The following is an 18224-nucleotide window of genomic DNA, read 5'->3' on the forward strand; positions in this document are numbered from 1 at the left end:
TCATGTGGGGGGCCATACAAGGGGGGGGGAGTTGCGGGCCATATAGTACCCGCTGGCCACCAGATGTACAGCACTGCTCTATAGGAAGCTAAGGACCTTACAAAGGTAAACCTATCCACTTAAATCTACTAACAAAGGATTAACAACCTCCTAGTTTAGGGAAGTGAAACACCATATTTATTTATTTATTTCATAAATCTGCAGTATTTAGCTTTTTGTCTCCAGTCTGGTAACTCACCACAGTGCATTTATGTTTCTCAAACATAGTGCATTGTATAGACATGGCTTGCTATGCAGAGAGATTCCACCAAAGAGGTTAAAGGGCAAATCAAAAATTACTCCTTTTTCAAAAATGTCAAATATGTCAAGTCACATAAAAATATGGAAATCTTAGCAAACAGCTGCGAACGTAACACCAGACTCATTTCATTAAAGAAAATATATCTATGCGTTGCGGTTCATTGAACGCCCACTGTAAGACTGTTAGTTATTAACAGTTCTAACATGTTAACTGAACGTTATTTGCCGGTTGACTTATGTAATTATACAAGGCATCTGGATAATTTAATGACTTTCTTAGCATAGAATCCCCGTAGCTGGAGGTATTGTGTTATATCAGGAAGAAATGTTCCAGAACAGAAGCATTGCGTTCTATACTTCACATCAATGCTCATTGGATTTATGGGTCTATTCATCAAGTCATGAAAGCAATAAAGAAAATTGCCATCGTAATTCAGCTTCAGCTCACATGACTATGTTTTTGTTATAATCAATAGTATTTATCAAAGTCAGGTGTTGATTTTAATGTTGGCAAAGTGTGAATCTGAATTTTTGTGCAGGAAATAACTATAAGCTAACCTTTGGAAATTGAAGAACGAATGCTTGTAAAGCACTACTGGTGACCTCTGCATTTTGCAGTTATGGGCCTCTCGTGATTCCCTCTTCAAGGCTGCCAAGGCTCAATAGGAAACTCATATCTGTGTTGAGCTCATATTGAAAGAATATAGTGCAGGATATTTATAAAATCTATATGTATCCCTTTTAAAATGTAAGTATCTCCATGCACCAATAGTAAAATTTCCTTCTCACTGGATACTGTATTGTGTAAGTAGTTTATTTAAAAAAAAAATCATCCCATGTTACGGGGGCTATTTATAAGACTTTCAATCAACATTAACAAGGCTCTATACTTACGATGCATTTTGCATGTAATCATCAGTGTTTGTACAGGAAACAATATAAGTAATCTTAAAGAGATACTGACACCAGCATATTACATCTATCATAGTATTGCCTTTGAAAGCTACTTATAACCTGTCTGATGCCTCATGTTCCTGTACGAGGGGGCTGCCATATTTGTGCAGCAGGAGTCCGTTAGCATTAGAATCTCTAACTGACAGGCTGAGATGGGACAGTCAAGTTGGCAAAACAGTCAGGTTTAGAAACTTTAACTAATAATAACTTGACATGACCTATAGGTAACTTTAAGGGGCAGATTTATCAAAGGTCAAAGTGAAAATTTCGAATTGAAAAAAATTCGAATTTCGTGCTTTTTGTGTATTTCGACTAGGGAATAGTCCAAATTAGATTTGAATTTGAAAAAAATTAGAATTTCAATATTTATCATGTACTGTTGCGTTAAAAATTCGACTTCGACCATTCGCCATCTAAAACCAAATTGCTTTTTTTAGCCTATGGGGGACCTCCTAGAACCTGTTTGGAGTCATTTGGTGGACTTTGAAAAATCAAATTTTTTTCCGGAAAAACTTCTAATCGAATTCAATCGATTGCGCTATTACTTCGATTTGCACGATTCAAATTCGATCAGAAACTGACCTATTCTATCAAAAACTGACTTATTCGGCCAAAAAATAAATCTTTGACTTAATTTCGGTTGTTCTTTTTGAATTCGAATTTCTAGTTTTTCAGATTCGAAATTCGACCCTTCATATATCTACCCCTAAATGTGCATTCATGTTTTAAAAAGTAGTTTTTAATGTCAGTATCACTTTAAGTAATCTCATCTCACAAATGCCCCCTGCTACACAAAATCATGCATTTATGTAGTAACGCCACAACGTACTTTGACCAGCCTCCTTGATATAACCAACCACAATATGATCATTCACCAGACAGAAAAGGGAACAAATAAACTTGATGTTTTTATCCAAATTGTTGCCTTAGAAAATCAAAGACCTTTAAGACCATGTTGAAAACAAATAGCTTTGTTCTTGTTAAAGAGAGAGGAAGAAGTTTAGCTGGAAGATTTGCAGTCACAAGAAAACCAGAGATTAAAATCTTAGGGATAAAACTGCCTATATGATGTATTTATTCATAAGTCATTTAGCCTTGCAGCAAACCTTATGCATGAACAGAGGCAGAAGGCAATCAGGGTGTACAAGGAGAGCCACAGTGGTGTCCTTAAGAGTACTGTGTTTCTGGGAATTTCTGGACCATGTAGCTGAATGTAACTTAGACGAGAAATGCATTTTTTCACAGACCAGAATTGTTTTAAACATTTTTGATGTTTTCAGATCCATAGGTTTTGTTATATTAAATATACAATATATAGGTAGATCCCCGCATTACCCACCACTCCAAAATTGTGCTGATTTCAACAATCAATAAAGGGTTGAACATCCTGAGCCATGTGATTAAACAAAATTATGCAGAATCCAGCAAATTAAAGGATCTAATAAACTTTGAAATCATGTCTGACATGCTCACAGAGTAGTAATGTTTTTATTCTGCATCCATTTGTGTTCAGAATGAGGTTTAAAGTTCTTTTAAAACTGTCTGTTGGGATAACACCCATACCAAGGCTTACAGTCAGCTTGGTTTCACTGGTTCAGCCTTCCTGAAATAACGTTCTTTGACCTGTGATGTTTATAATGACAGTTTACCTTGAAATTAGCAATTGGAGGCAGATTCATATTTTGAATTTTTTTTTTTTTAAAAACTCAAAGTCTGAAAACTCTAAATGTGTGTTTATTTATGAAAACTTGAACATCAAAAGCTGAAAACTCTTACGAAAATTAAAAAAACAACTCAAACACAGGGAAATAATGTCTACTCTTTTACAGTATTTTCCATGAGTGTGCCAAATTTCAACGTAGTCTTAAAAAACATCTTGAATTTTGAAAATTCAACCCCCCTTTACTTGATGATTTTTTTCTTTCCAGTTTTTGAGTTTTTTTGTGTTTAATAATGCTGAAAAATTCAATTTCCGTAAACTCAAATTTATAATTTTGACAGCAAATAATTTTGAATAGCAGAAAAAAAATCAATTTGAATTTTGGTAAATCTTTTTTTTGGTTTTAAAAGTTTTATTGGGTTAAATCACTTGGTATGATATAGATTATGTTCTAATAAATTTGCAATTGGTCTTTTCAAATCATTATTGATTATAAATTAAAAAACTTTTGGTTCTATAGAAGGAACAAAACTTTGGAACATCATCATTGGACTCCTTTTACAAACTGCATCACTGTGGACACCATTATGGGCTTGTCTGCTGTCATGTAACTCTGCTCTAGGGCCTTTTTGATGCAATCTCCCTACAGCATATACAGCTGCAGCCAATATGGATCTTGCTTCAACTGCACATGGTCTGTGCTGGCTATCATCAAACAGAAAGGTAAATCACTATATAAAAATAGAGAAAAAAGAGAAATTGCTAAATTGTCCCAGAATCTCACTATGTACTTATCATAAATGTTTTAAAGCACATTATCTGACTATGTTACAGCACAAAACTCTCAAGTTTTTTTGGTCAATTAATTTTCCTTAAAGGAACAGTTCCGTTTAAAAGTGAAACTGCGTAAATAGATAGGATGTACAAAACAAAAAATGCTTCTAATATAGATAAATTGTACAGTAAATATAAACTAAATAGATAAAATGTAATCTGTAAAGGCTGGAGTGAGCAGATGTCTAGCATAACAGAACACAACTTCCTGCTTTTCAGCTCTCTAACTCTGAGTTAGTCAGCGACTTTAAGGGGGGCCACATGGGACATAACTGTTCAGTGAGTTTGCAGTTGATCCTTAGCATGCAGCTCAGATTAAAAAACAAACAGTTATGACTAATATGACCGCCCTCAAGTCACTGATTGGTTACTGACTGGTAATCAATCAGTGGGAACATAGGGGCACATTTACTATTGGTCGAATATCGAGGGTTAATTAACCATAGTTATCGAGGGTTAATTAACCCTCGATATTCGACCGTCTAACTAAAATCCTTTGACTTCGAATATCGAAGTCGAAGGATTTACCGCATTTCGTTAGATCGAACGATAGAAGGAAAAATCGTTCGATCGAACGATTAAATCCTTCCATAAAAAAATACTTAGAAAGCTTATGGGGACCTTCCCCATAGGCTAACATTGGTGCTCGGTAGATTTTAGGTGGCGAAGTAGGTGGTTGAAGTTTTCTTTAAAGAGACAGTACTTCGACTATCGAATGGTCGAATAGTGTAACGATTTTTTGTTCAAATCGTTCGATTCAAAGTCGACGTTGTAGTAGCCAATTCGATGGTCGAAGTAGCCAAAAAAAAAAACTTCGAAATGGAAGTATTTTTCCTTCTAATCCTTCACTCGAGCTAAGTAAATGTGCCCCCAAGAGTGCTGCAAAGCAGGAAGTAGTGTTCTGGCTATTATGTTAGACATCCAGTCACTCCAGCCTTTTTTAGATTACATTTTTTTGGCTAACTATATTGAAAATATTTTTTATTTTGCACAGGCTATCTATTTACCCAGTTTTTCTTTGTATACTGAAAAATTCCTTTAAAATTACTGTTTTCAGTATAGCACCATAGGTCTAATAACTATGGTTGTATATTGGTGTATATATTCTTTATCTTCTCATTGTATGAACAGCAATATTTCTCTTTTGTGAACTGTTGTTCTGAAAATGTTTCTATAATGAATAAGTGAAAATGAAAAATAGAAATAGGTTAAAACTTTCCCCCTAGGAGTTGGCAATACTTAATGTGAAAAGAATGCAGTTTTGGGATACCTTGTATCATGTGTATTTATATGTATAATCCGAGGAATCACTGTGCAATCTCTCATACAATTGTTTATCGCAAAATAACTCACATCACAGAAAAAAAAAATCCCAAAGCATTTCTTTTTAATAAGTCTTCTGCTACAAAATTTTATTGGTATCCTTTTATGTTCCCTCAAGAGAATGTAGTGTGCAAAAGCACTGCCTTGGAACATATAAAATTACAAAGGAAATTTGTTGTAAAAAGTAGAATTTCTTCTAGATTGGTGTCAGTATTTATTTCATTCATAAACAAAAAAAAATTAAGATATATTTTCATAGTCAGCAAGTTCATGGTTTAAATTGCCATCATTTGTTATTTGACTGATATGACAGATTGAAAAGACAACTTCATTGTACTCTTCAAAACATAAACTGTTCCACAAAAGCACTGTAAAAACTCTTTGAAAGTTTTGCATTGTGCTTAATTTCTAAGGTTAACTACATAATTTGGTTGTCTCATATTCAACTGTGTTTGGTAATTTTTCATTGAAGGCCTGCAATGCAGAGAGGATCCTTACTACTTCACTGGTAGACAGCTTAAGTCTGTGGCGAAGCAGGCAAGAAAAAAGGTCCAAGCGTTGTTGACCTGGGGGAGATAGTTTATTTACACGGTCCCTAATCTCCAGAAGCTGTAAAAGAGCGGAGTCCTGAGAGCCCTGAGTGTAGGGATAATCCAACTGCAATATTAAGTCCCGAATGGCTTCAGGGTCAAAGTGCATGCTGTAACCAAAAACCTGAATGCTGTTAATTTTCATGTATCCAAGATTGCGAGAAGGATCAAGAAATTCCAGTGGCTCGTAGTACATACTTTCATTGCCATTTGGACCATTAGACTTTACACGACTCCTTAGGTAGATGTGAACAGTTTCAAAAAATGTCTTCCACTTATTACCTAATGTCAAAGACCAGTTGTAACATTGCAGTGGCAAGTCCAGCTTAGTCCGTTCCCAGTCTGGGAAGTTGTTTTCATTGACAGGCATAAACCAGCTCTCAGAGTGACTGCCGCCAAAAGGATTTACATAAACAGCCAAAACAGGTTCCAAGGTGCTATTTTTCGTTAAGCAGATCTGAAGAGAAAGGCCTAATATCATATGAACCATGTTGGACTTATACTTATTACTTTTCAAAGTTAAGAGCATTCTCTTGCGCCATGATGGGTCAAACCAGCTATTGAGCCTCATGTCATTACTGATAAATATGGCATGGACCTCAATTCTACGATCATTCTTTTGGAGTAGATATTTCATCTCGGTGTCTTGCATGTCAGTCTCAAATCCAATATAATGCTCAGTAGAATCAGCTACTTCGGGCTTGCATAATCCTTGGCTAAGCATGTATCCAGTGTTACAGTTTCCACATCTGGTACGATTGTCAGGTGCACATGTTTGGCAAGCTGCTCCATCTCCAACAACACATGGAAGGTTGGTTTGACAAGACACTTGGTCATTTGGGCATGTGCAGGTATGGGTTTCTTCTGAGAAGCTTCCCAAAAGGCCATTCTCGTTACAGTACAGAAAAGACTGAATGCGGTTCAGCCAGTAAGATGAAGATCTGAAAAATAAATACAAAATTAAAATATTGTTTCATTAGTTTATTTTCTACTAACAAAACTCTCAGTGATTAAATATTGATGGAATATTTCATGAAAAGCTATAGTAAGAGTATTGCCTATAAAGTAAGAGCTCCCCTCTTCGAAGGAGAGCATTTGAATGCTGAAAGAAAAGGTAAAGTAACATGATTAATGCCAATACTGTATGGAGGATGAAAATAATAAAAAAAAAAGTTTTTAAAGAAAAGCTATAGTAAGAGGACAACGTTTGCCCCCACAGAAATCAATAGAACACCTTTAGTAGTGAAGTGCAGCAATGTGTTACTTTCCATTTATGAATGCTCTACAATGGATGCAAAATAAAGCACACTTAGATGATATGCTATTCTAGTAATTTGCTCCTATGCACACTCTATTGATGCTGGAAAATCACTATGCCCTATGCACTTGCATTTGTAGATTAGCATTTATGTATTTTTGTCCTCTCAGCGCAGTTAGATTTCTGTGAAGGTAAATGCAAGCAGCAAAATTTTTAAATTACGTAAATGAATGATAAAATGATTAAATGATAAAAAAAATTGAAATTAGAAATATTCAATACTTCATTAAAGAGACATAGCCAGATTTTGGAATTAAAAATTAAATTACACCTTCTTGCTGATTCTTTCAAGTTACTGCCACCATTTTTCTCACAATACTTTTTCCTCTGGAGGTCATTGGTCCTTAATAGTGCCTATAGGTTTAATCAATCATTTATAATAAGTCTATGTAAGCTATTTAATTCCTGCAAAAAAATAAACTTATTTGAAAAAATCACCTTTCACTGTGATTGTGTTGGCTGGGTCTCAGAAGCTGCCTATTACTCAGTTCTGTAGCCAAGAAATCTCTCATTATGTATTTGAAACACCAATAACACCATTCATCTATGGATCAGAATATACCAGAAATGTTGGGAAATTAATGGGACTTGCCTTTCAGTTTGACAATTCTTGGCAACTCCCTGCGTGAGGTCTCTGAGATTATGTTAACATTTTCCTGTGCTAAAAGAGACCACCTGTCTAGCTGAGATTGGAATTGAAAAGGAGAAAATAATAAAAATAAAACTAATCGAATTCAGTTGGCATTTATCGACTTGTCACTCCTTGATTGCTGGAGTTTAAATGGCTTCACAAAGGTCATAGAGATAAAGGGGACTGAGGCCATCAGATAAAATTATGTGGTTTTGATAAAGATAACCAAAGAGAGGGTAGCGATAAAAACATTATATATATAATGTAAGTAATGTATTTAAGTTGTATAAATGTATTTAATATTCCATTAATACTCTGAAAAATAAATGGATGGATTCTTTTTTCCCCAGTGTTTGGTCTCCGTGTAATATGATGGTTTTAAAGAAGAACCTTCTGCATTAGGGCTCTTATGAGGGTTTCCACCTTTTCCGCTGGCTAAACCCAAACCCACTTCACTCTGATGAAGTGCCGGTAACTCTGGGCACGAAACGCGTATGCTGAACTGCACTATTGATTGCCACTGTATGTCACATTGTTTGCTGGAATAAAGCCACAATTGATTGAACTCATCGTGTCCTGTGTGGAGTTGGGATTGCTTGCGCCTGTGGAGTTCTCGCATGATGCCGCTGGAGGGGAGACGGGCTTCTAGGACGCCGAGTGGGTGAGCTCTGCTTTTTCTCATTACTTGTTTTTTGCACCCAATAGTGTCAATAAACTGGGGAGATGGACTTTGAGCTGTGCCGAGTTACACAATTCCTTGTGGCAACTCCCAGGTCAGTTACTGTATAATGAGAAGGACCAAGTCATGTGGGATTTGGACACAGCACTTGCCATTTACTGATGGCCAATACAATTTTCTCTCCTGAGAAATTATGGACAACATATATAGTCAGATGTGGACCCTAACTTGGTCTTAACTAGTGCTCTAGATATTCACTGATGGTCAACCAAATTGGTTTAAAATTACCAAATCGGTTGTCACAGTTCATGTTAAAAGCCAGTTTAATATCCTGAAATAAAACAGTGTCAGAGATATATTATAAGACTGAATTTTATGAGAAACAGTGGTTGGAGAATTTAGAAAGAATTGATATTATGCTATTTAAAGTGAAAGTGGACCTATAACAATAAATACAGGTATGGCACCGGTTATCCAGAATGCTTGGGACCTGGGGTTTTCTGGATAATGGATTTTCCTATCATTTGGATCTTCATACCTTAAAGAAACAGCAAAACCAAAAAATTTAAAAGTTTTAAAGGAATGACAATATAATGTAGTGGCTCACTGCACTGGTAAAACTAGTGTGTTTGTTTCAGAAACACAACTATATTTTATATAGACAAGCTGCTGTGCAGCCATGGGGACAGCTATTCAAGCACAAGACACACAGTAGATAACAGATAAGTTCTGAAGACTCCCATAAAGACCTTATCTGTTATATGCTGTGTATCCTGTGCCTTTTCTCCATTTTTGGCTTTGAATGTCTGCCTCCTTTATATAAACTATAGTAGTACTTATCTGTTATCTACTGTGTATCCTGTGCTTTAATGGCTTCCCCCATGGCTACACAACAGCTTATTTATATAAACTATAGTAGAGTTTCTGAAGCAAACATTATATAGTGAATAAAGTACCCCCTCTTGTAAAATATAAGGATTTTATAAGTTACAGAGGAGTTTCATGACCATATAAAAACACGAGTGTTTTTATGCAGGTCATGGAACTCTGAGGTAACTTCTGATATCCTCATAATTTGCAACTGGGGGTACTTTATTTATTATAATCCACAAGTTTTAGTGAGTCATGTGACAGAAATGACATCAGAACTCACCGGTTATAACTGATGACATCAGAACTCACCGTTTATAAGGATATACAGTATATTCATGGCTTTTGTGTATTATAGTACATTATATAGTGAATAAAATACCCCCTATTGTAAATTTTAAGGATATTATAAGTTACCGAGGAGTTTCATGACCGAAGGCCGAGTGTTTTTATACAGGTCATGGATCTCCGAGGTAATTCTAATATCCTCATATTTTGCAACTGGGGGTACTTTATTTATTATAATACACAAGTTTCAGTGAGTCATGTGACATGAATGACATCAGAACTCACCGTTTATAACTGATAACATCAGAACATCATTATAAGGAAATAATATACAAGATATTCATGGCTTTTGTGTATTGTATATCTATATAGGCTGGTTTTGCTTCAAATAAGGATTAATTATTCTTAGTTTGGATCAAATGCAAGAAACTGTTTTATTATTACAGAGACAAAGGAAATCATTTTTAAAAAATTGATTATTTGGACAAAATGGAGTCTACGGCCCTTCCATAATTAGGAGCTTTCTGGATAACAGATACCTTCTCTGTAATGGAAGAAATTAAATCATTTGTTTTATGTGTAGATTATTTTTAATACAGCAAAAAAACAGAATGGGTCTTATTTTCATTTTGCAGTAAGAGTAATATGAGAAATAATTCCAGATCTACCTCTGGATGCCTGCAGCTATTGCTCTTAATGTATCTATCAAATCATCATTTCTAACTGCAAATTCACATTTTAAATAGCTTTCAAGTATTATTGATAGATATATGAGAAGACAGATGACAGATAAGAAGACACTTTGATATATACCTATTACAAAAAAAGTTGTCCTTTTAAAAATCAAGGACTGTGCCTGAGAGTAATGCTTTCCAATTTTTATGAAAGAACATTAGTAAATATTGAATGCTTCTATCGCTAAATAAAAAAGGAATATAATTCATGTCATTATAAGTAATAGGACAGGTTCACAAGTCAACATTTTGCTCCTTGCCGTGGGCTTTCTACTTTTCTACTTTCTAGCACTAAAATGTTTGCCTTCAGCTGCACTGACCCTCAAACAAGATAGCCTTCTCTTATTTGGATTTTAACTTCCATAGTAGCCATTGCAATGCTTTAATACAAATATATCAATATTTTATAAAATGCCTGTGGAAGGGTGCAGGAGCCCCATGTTTCTTATAGACCCTGTTGTGAAAAGTATCAGAATGAATAGAATGAAGTATCAATGTATACATTTAAAGGAAAAAAATCGAAACAACCCCATATTAAATACTAAATTTAATGAATAATTTTCATGATATTTGCAGTTTTACGCTGCCACTGTGCTTTTTACACAGCAGCTTTGAACTGCTATGCTGCTGGCCAACATAGTGTAGGTATGCTAATAGGTAGCAAATATTATTTATTGAGCATTTTCATCTCAACAACAAATGGGCACATTTACTTAGGGTCGAATATCGAGGGTTAATTAACCCTCAATATTCGACTGTCGAAGTAAAAATCCTTCGAATTCGAATATCGAAGTCGAAGGATTTAGCGCAATTCGTTCGATTGAACGATTCGAAGGATTTTAATCCATTGATCGAACGTTTTTCCTTCGATCACAAATTTGTTAGAAAGCCTATGGGGACCTTCCCCACAGGCTAACATTGAGGTTCGGTAGGTTTTAGGTGGCGAAGTAGGGGGTCGAAGTTTTTTTTAAAGAGACAGTACTTTGACTGTCGAATGGTCGAATAGTCGAACGATTTTTATTTCGAATCGTTCGAATCGAAGTCGTAGTCAAAGTAGCCAATTCGATGGTCGAAGTAGCCAAAAAAACACTTTGAAATTCGAAGTTTTTTGCATTCGAATCCTTCACTCGAGTTAAGTAAATGTGCCCTAAAGTGTCAGTGGGTCAGTTTCCTTTATACAAAGTCACTGAAAGTCAGCCAAGGAAGAATTCTGTATGGCTAGGTTGGGAGAACTGTTACCAAGGACCCAGTGTTTATGCTACTGTTATTGAATCCCAAATGTTTAATCTACATTGGCACCTGTATTGCTGTTGTTCATTTGCTTAAGAAACACTGGTTCCCATCTGAATAGTTTTATGCTCAGGCTTCTTTAAGGCTAAGCAAAGACAAACCAAAATGCCCCCGGCTCTTGTGGGCCCTGCCAGCCGAGATCCGCACCCAGATCTGTGGCTTCGACCTCCCTTTGTCAGGGGGTCGCGGCAAAAAGATTGCGCATGCGCACACATGTGGCACAGCGACCGGCCCAGCAGGAGGAGTCTGGAGGGGGGCCCTTGGACAGCAGCCCTGATGGACCCCGGGCCCCCCAGTCTGACCCTGCCTAGAGATATCAAACACAATAGGGCTCATTTACCTCTTATATGTCTAGTTTTTTCCCCGCAGTGAGTTGCACCTAAAGCAACTTTAATTATAGTTACTTCTGTCAAAATGCATTCCTAGCACTTCCCTTGAGCTTGGTGCAACCCAGTGCTTCCTGCCTACGATTCTGAACTGAGTGCTGCCATGCCTTTGACATATCATCAGCACCATGCATCAATAGGCACAGCTCATTTAGGCCAAAAGAATTGAAACACATATCAGTTTCACTCCATTTGCACACCTGAAATGATACTAGCAAAACCCTGAAAATGATGTTAGGCAGGATGTGCAGTCCGTCTGGGCAAATTAGTCATAGTAGTGTTAGGCGCTGCACAGTTGTGTCAAGAGAAATTCTGGAAAAAAGTGCACTGTGGAATAAAAAAATATGATGCAATTTCACTTGAAAATAACTTCACCTAGGAAAATGAATAAGCCCTATTTGTATTTGTTGTTTTATAATGAAATTGAATATCTTCTGTAGTTATTATATATTCTGATCCCATTAATGTTACTGTATATCCTGTAATGAAGCCTACATGCCTCCCAGTTCTTTATTAAAGCTAACGACACATGGAAATTTGAGTAATGCAGCCTCTTTCGTTCACACACCAGTGACTAGGGCCATTTCGACTATCAGGCAAGGCAGGAACCTTGCCTTAGGTAGCACGTAACTAGGAGAAGCAAAAATCTGCAAAAAAAATTGTAACTTTAAGATTTAAATTTCTGTTTTTTAATTGCTCTCTACATTGGTGAGCCTGCCCCCCTGCCCCAGTTTAAATTCTGGAGGTAACCAATGAGATCACCGAATGGTCAAGTTTTCCATTGTGATAGATCTGCTTGAGTACAATATCACCATTGGTGGACTGGCCAAAATGATTTGGTAATCTTATACCCAGACAGTTATAGAGTCTCAATATTGATTATGTGACCATTGTTAGATCTAGCTTGAAATTGTAAGTTTACATTTATACTATAAATCATTTATACCGTATTTTACATTATCTATTGCGTACAATATGCTTGACACTTTTTTCCATTATGCAAAGGTTCACAAAATGTATATAATATATCTGTAATAAATGAAAATAATGTTGCATGAGATGAGTGCAGGGGAGATGTCTGAATGAAACAATGAACTAAGAAAAAAAAAAACAATAATAAACAGCAGTTTGTAATTCCATTCATTAATGTACAACCTGATCCCATACTGTATATAAATTTGCATTAAATAAGAGTCTAGGAGCACATTTTATTAAAATGTACCTTAATGAAATTCAACAGCTATTTCTAATCATAGCTAAGCTATTAAATGTGGGGCAGATGTTGCTGCCGCAAAAACTAAATTGAATTTCCTTTAATAACCTACAACAATTGAAAAGAAGAATGTTGACACAGCTTTCCAAATTATTCTCTATCCATTTAAGTAGGCAAACATTTCTCATAGAGATGGGAAATCTACATGTTACTTGATGTCTGAATTACATTTTTAAAATCAACACACCTGCCTCAGCATGTAGGAACATGAAGGTTTTTAGTAATGCAACTTTGACTTAAAGGAGAAGGAAGGTATAATGAATGGGGGGTTGAAAATGTTAGGCACCTCCTAGTGATTAATTTCACTTACTTGATATCCCAGGCCAGTGCTCCTGTTTATGGAAAACCGCAAAGGCTCAGGGTACTTCGTATCAAGCAACATGGAGCGATCATCTTCTTCATTTTTAAGTGGCCCTGGACAGGTGCATGCGCAGAGAGTGGAAAAGCCATTCTCTTTGATTAAAGTTCAGCTTTTCACTCTAATGCGCATACATACCCACCGAGAAAAGGGAAGAAGCAGGTTTCTATTAACAATGGTAGCAAGTAAGTCATTATAATTATTGGGTGATGCCTTTGCATTTGGCAACCTCTGCAGTGATGTTACATTTCCTTCTTCTTTAACTGTACAGAATACTGACTACAAGGGGCTGATTTATCTAAGTTTATCTAAGAGAAGAAATGTATAAAGTTTGAGATAGTTTTATTAGTTTTTCTGGTATGTGTTTTTTCAGCTTAAAGTACAAGTGAATGCAAATTATACCTGGACTATTAATGGAGAGGGTGCTGTTCCCCAACCTGACCTGCATCATTTAGGCAGCCCAAACTGCTTCCTATTTCTTGCACCACTGCAAAAACTCTGAGTACATACAACATTTTTCCCAGCGGCCATTTTTCCCCATTCACCATCCACTTCTCCCTCTCTTTTTTCAATAAAAATCATTCATCAGTCATTCAAAACAATATTTATTTTTGTAAATAAGTCATTCCTTTTCTTATTCCCATTAAGCAGTATTTAGCAGCAATGTATTAATGAGGGGAAGGCAAGGGGAGGCACCTGTTATTTATCAAAGTCAGATTTTATCTCAACATTTTCTGCTACAGACTTCGATCAAATCCGCTTGAGTTTTTTTACACTTATTTATTATTACATTTTCCCGAAAAATCTGATTTTCACAAATTTTTCGGATTTTTCACATGAAAACTCAGATTTCTTATGCTTTTTGCCTGAAAACTCAGAAAACTTCGGGGTATTGGACAAAACCAAGCACACCTCACAAAATCATTGGGACTTAGATGCCAGATTTTCTTATTCTGACTTTTCCATCCTCTGGGTTTAATAAATCCTGAAAATATTGTGATTTTTTAAAACAGATTTTATACTAAAAAATCAAACATTTTTTGGGATTTCTGCATTCAGAGTTTAGTAAATAACTCACTACATGTAATATAATAGCAGCCACACTCGATCAACAGAGGTCAAAATAAAAATCTAACTTTTATAGTTTATTAATTCTGGATAGAGGTTAAGTAGTCACATACGTTTCTGAAACCTATGGCACCAGGTTCACAGTAATGGTGTGATTCTCAGTAGTTTAATGTTCCACAAATGGGATAGGAATGTTTAATAAGGTCTAGTGACATGGCAAAAACCTTCATTAAAAAGTGGTTATGTTTGTGTTTGCATAGAAAGTTTATTTAAATGGTAAACTCTCCTTCCTTTGTCTCCACACTTTGGGCCAAATTCAATTCAGTGTTCAGAAAAAGTTATCTCATGATTTATCACGTGAAAAGCCATGGATGAGATTCAATAAGAGGAGAAAAAGCTTTTCTCCTAATTCAGTTCAATTTTTTTTCCAATAGACTTCAATAGAATTTTCACTTGATAAACAGTGAGATAACTTTTTCTGAATTGAATTGCATCTCAAACTGAATCTTCTCCATGCTTTTCATAAAATAAAACCTTTTCTCATGGAAGTGAATCTGGCTCATTATGGCTGAGACACTACCTATCTTTATATTGCAGCATTTAGACTTGGTGTTCCAAGGTCTAGACCAAAATTGTTCATATAACTATTATAGGGTTGCTACCTGTCTGGATTTCACCCTGGCAGCCCAATTTTTTGAAGTGATGTCCAGGTAAAAACAACCTTCATCAGCCCCTCCCCTGACATCACCAACCCCTGACATCATCTATATAAACCATTTTTCTAAAAATATACTTTTCTAGTAGTATGTGGCATTGAATAATCCTAACTATTAAACTGCCATTTTAAATATCAATTATTGCCTGGTTCATACAATTCAGTGTGCTCACACACAAACAAAGGGCACACATACATGCTAGGTTACATCAGCTAATGAATGGACAGAGCTGTGTTTTATTCACACACTTCTTCCTGTTACAGTTAGAGCTGCATTATTTCCTGTCGGGTGATCTCTGAGGGAACACACAGACCATCACAAAATGGTGGCTCAATGTAAAAGATGTAAAAGGGCATTTTACAGATTTCTATTAATTAATTTGGACATGCTGTTTAAAAGTACTCCTGCAGAGACGACATGGAAAACACGCTGACTCTGCCGTTTTAATCAAATGCCAGACAAATGTTTACATTGTAAAGGAAAGGGAGTGTACTATGCAGATTTATATAAATATATGAGATACGTTGCATTTGAAAAGAAGTAATTTGGGGGTTATAATATCCCATTTTGGTCAATAGTAGTTTTTGCATTTAAAGAATCTTTTTTTAAATGAAATATGTGTTTATCTCCCCTTCCTTCCAACATCTCAAAAAGGGGATGGAACAGAAGACAAGACACTAATTTAGAAGTGAGTGTGATTGACAGAGTTAAGTAAATAAATCAACTTGTTTATTTGATGGAGTAAGAATAAGTAAAATGTATTATAGGCTTTGGAGCAGGTAAGTGAAGTTTTCATTCGAGATGTTGTAATACACATTAGAAAGGTTAAAGCATGGTGGGGATAAAGGTTGTCACAGAATGCGGAATAAGGTAGCTACTGTAAGTATATAGAATGCCACTTATGGTGACTTCGGAGCAAAAGTGCAAATACTAGAAATATACTATATACAGTATATATATGTTACTGCATAACAAGCTGTAAATGTGTTACACTATACAGATATACTCGGTGATTAATGCTGTGCATTTATATTCAATAGAGGCAATTCCAAGGGCGCATTTCGCTGGTAAACCCAAGTCAGAGCTTTCCAGACTTAAAATGTCACCTTAAGTTATGATCATTGCTCCAGCACTTTCACCTCTAGCCAAAGTTGCTGCTTTGGAAAAGTTCCACTTTCATTAGATTATCAGGGAATTATATTATACGAGGTCAGAGCTGTCCACTTTATTTTGACAGTCAGTAATTTCTTAAAATAGCAAACCTGCTTCATCAGACTTTCTTTTTCCATGCAGAATTAATTGGTTTCATTGAATACGTTGCTCTTTTTCCACTTTACACACTGTAAAATGTATACATTAGTTGCACTGCTTTGCTCCTCTGAGCATGAAATGTTCTTGCTCTAATAAAGATTTCAGTATACCAATGATAGTTGGTTTGGCACTGCGCTGTGATGTTGAGAGATGTAGGATCTCCTTAGTGCAACATAATGCATATCATTCCTTTATTATGGTATTGCTGCACATTATAAATGTACATTCAGCTGGAGAAGTTGTGCTTATCTCAGGGGTCTGGTTGTGACATATTACAAGTTGTTGCATTACTTTTAACACTATTGCAAGGTTGCATCCATAGTATTGGATATTATGCTTATTCAAGAAACCATCCAAGCCGAATTAACAGAATCAGCCATCGCATCATCATCCAGCAGGGCCATGCCACAACTTCACTGCCCTCATTGTAATGAACAGCCTACGCTGCTGCGTAGTGGTGGCCTTTAGGGGATTGATCCTTTTTATGGGAAAAAAAAGAGTCCCACTATCTATCTATAATGCCCTCTAGTGTACTTGTAAAGAGTAATCATACTCTCTTTCAAGCAGCTTTTTCCCAGAAAACATTGCACACTGAAATTGAGGACCAGTGCATGTTCTATATTGCTATGCTTCTTGATGTGACAGTAAACAATTTGTTTTGAATAAGATCAGATAGGTTTAAAGCCATGTTCTGATTTTTATTTTTGCAAAGGGCAACTAAAACCTTAGTTACATTTTATTTACTTACCAGTCTTACACTAGCCTGACAAGTCAAATATGGTGCCATCTCCATAATGCTTACAAGTTCAGGAATCAACTGAGTAATTTTTTCCCCTTATTTCAACCACAGAAGAATTCCTGCACGCTGCAGTACTCATATGTGCTCATGCCCATGTCAGTATACATGCCACAAGGGTAAAAATGTGTCCTGGGACTTGGATGACAGGGTAAGCAAAATTGCCAAGGTGTAATATTCATATATTCCTAAGTTGAATTTGATATGTTTAAAGAACTTCAGTAATAAATTCCCACCATAGTGTAAGACTTCATTTGATATAATGCACTGTAGCAGTGTCCCCAAGAACTAAACTGAGTAGGAGCAAACATTGTCTCAAAGACATCGCTAATATGATCGAAGCATTTTTTAATAAGACTTGAAGAACTGCAGTGGACGCCCTCTCTATAAATAATCAGGTGAACGAATAGTTTTATATTTTTGCTTTTGGCAGACAATTTTTTAAAATTAAGACATGATATCAACAATTAATCAAATTTGTTTCAAGGTCTTAGAAGCACGTTAAAGTTTAATTAGCTTTTTTTATCCTCTAGACACTGCTGTAATTATTTTTAGGTTTCTAAAGTGTATTTAACAAAAATATAATGCTACTGTTTGAGTGTGGTATCTCTCAGATTCAGTTTGGAAATGAGATTGGAATCCAAGGTACAGCTTAATTTTCTGGGCAAATATAATTGATGTTTCAGTAAAATAATTGTCTTATTTTCTACTGTCTGTCACACAATATATTGTTATGATTACATCATTAGTGGGGTTAATGATTTCCCTGTAGCTGGAGAACTGAGGGTCAAAGAGAAGAATTGTGAGTGAGCACTTGCTGTAGCACTGACCAGCTTTTATATTAT

At 35.8% G+C, this 18224-nt stretch overlaps 1 protein-coding gene across 3 annotated transcripts in view; it reads right to left on the minus strand.

Annotated features, from left to right (window-relative positions):
• Nucleotides 1–5106: 5106 nt before the first annotated feature.
• LOC108715732 (BMP/retinoic acid-inducible neural-specific protein 3) overlaps nucleotides 5107–18224 on the minus strand; it is a 562767-nt gene continuing 549649 nt past the window's right edge. For all 3 annotated transcript variants that reach the window (XM_018261156.2, XM_018261155.2, XM_041561593.1), the window contains exon 8: nucleotides 5107–6602. In XM_018261156.2, the coding sequence (XP_018116645.1) occupies nucleotides 5486–6602 (1117 nt within the window). In that variant the 3' untranslated portion in view covers nucleotides 5107–5485. The remainder of the gene's footprint in view (nucleotides 6603–18224) is intronic.

Source organism: Xenopus laevis, chromosome 4S, assembly GCF_017654675.1.
Source record: "Xenopus laevis strain J_2021 chromosome 4S, Xenopus_laevis_v10.1, whole genome shotgun sequence".
NCBI classification, from domain to species: Eukaryota; Metazoa; Chordata; class Amphibia; order Anura; family Pipidae; genus Xenopus; species Xenopus laevis.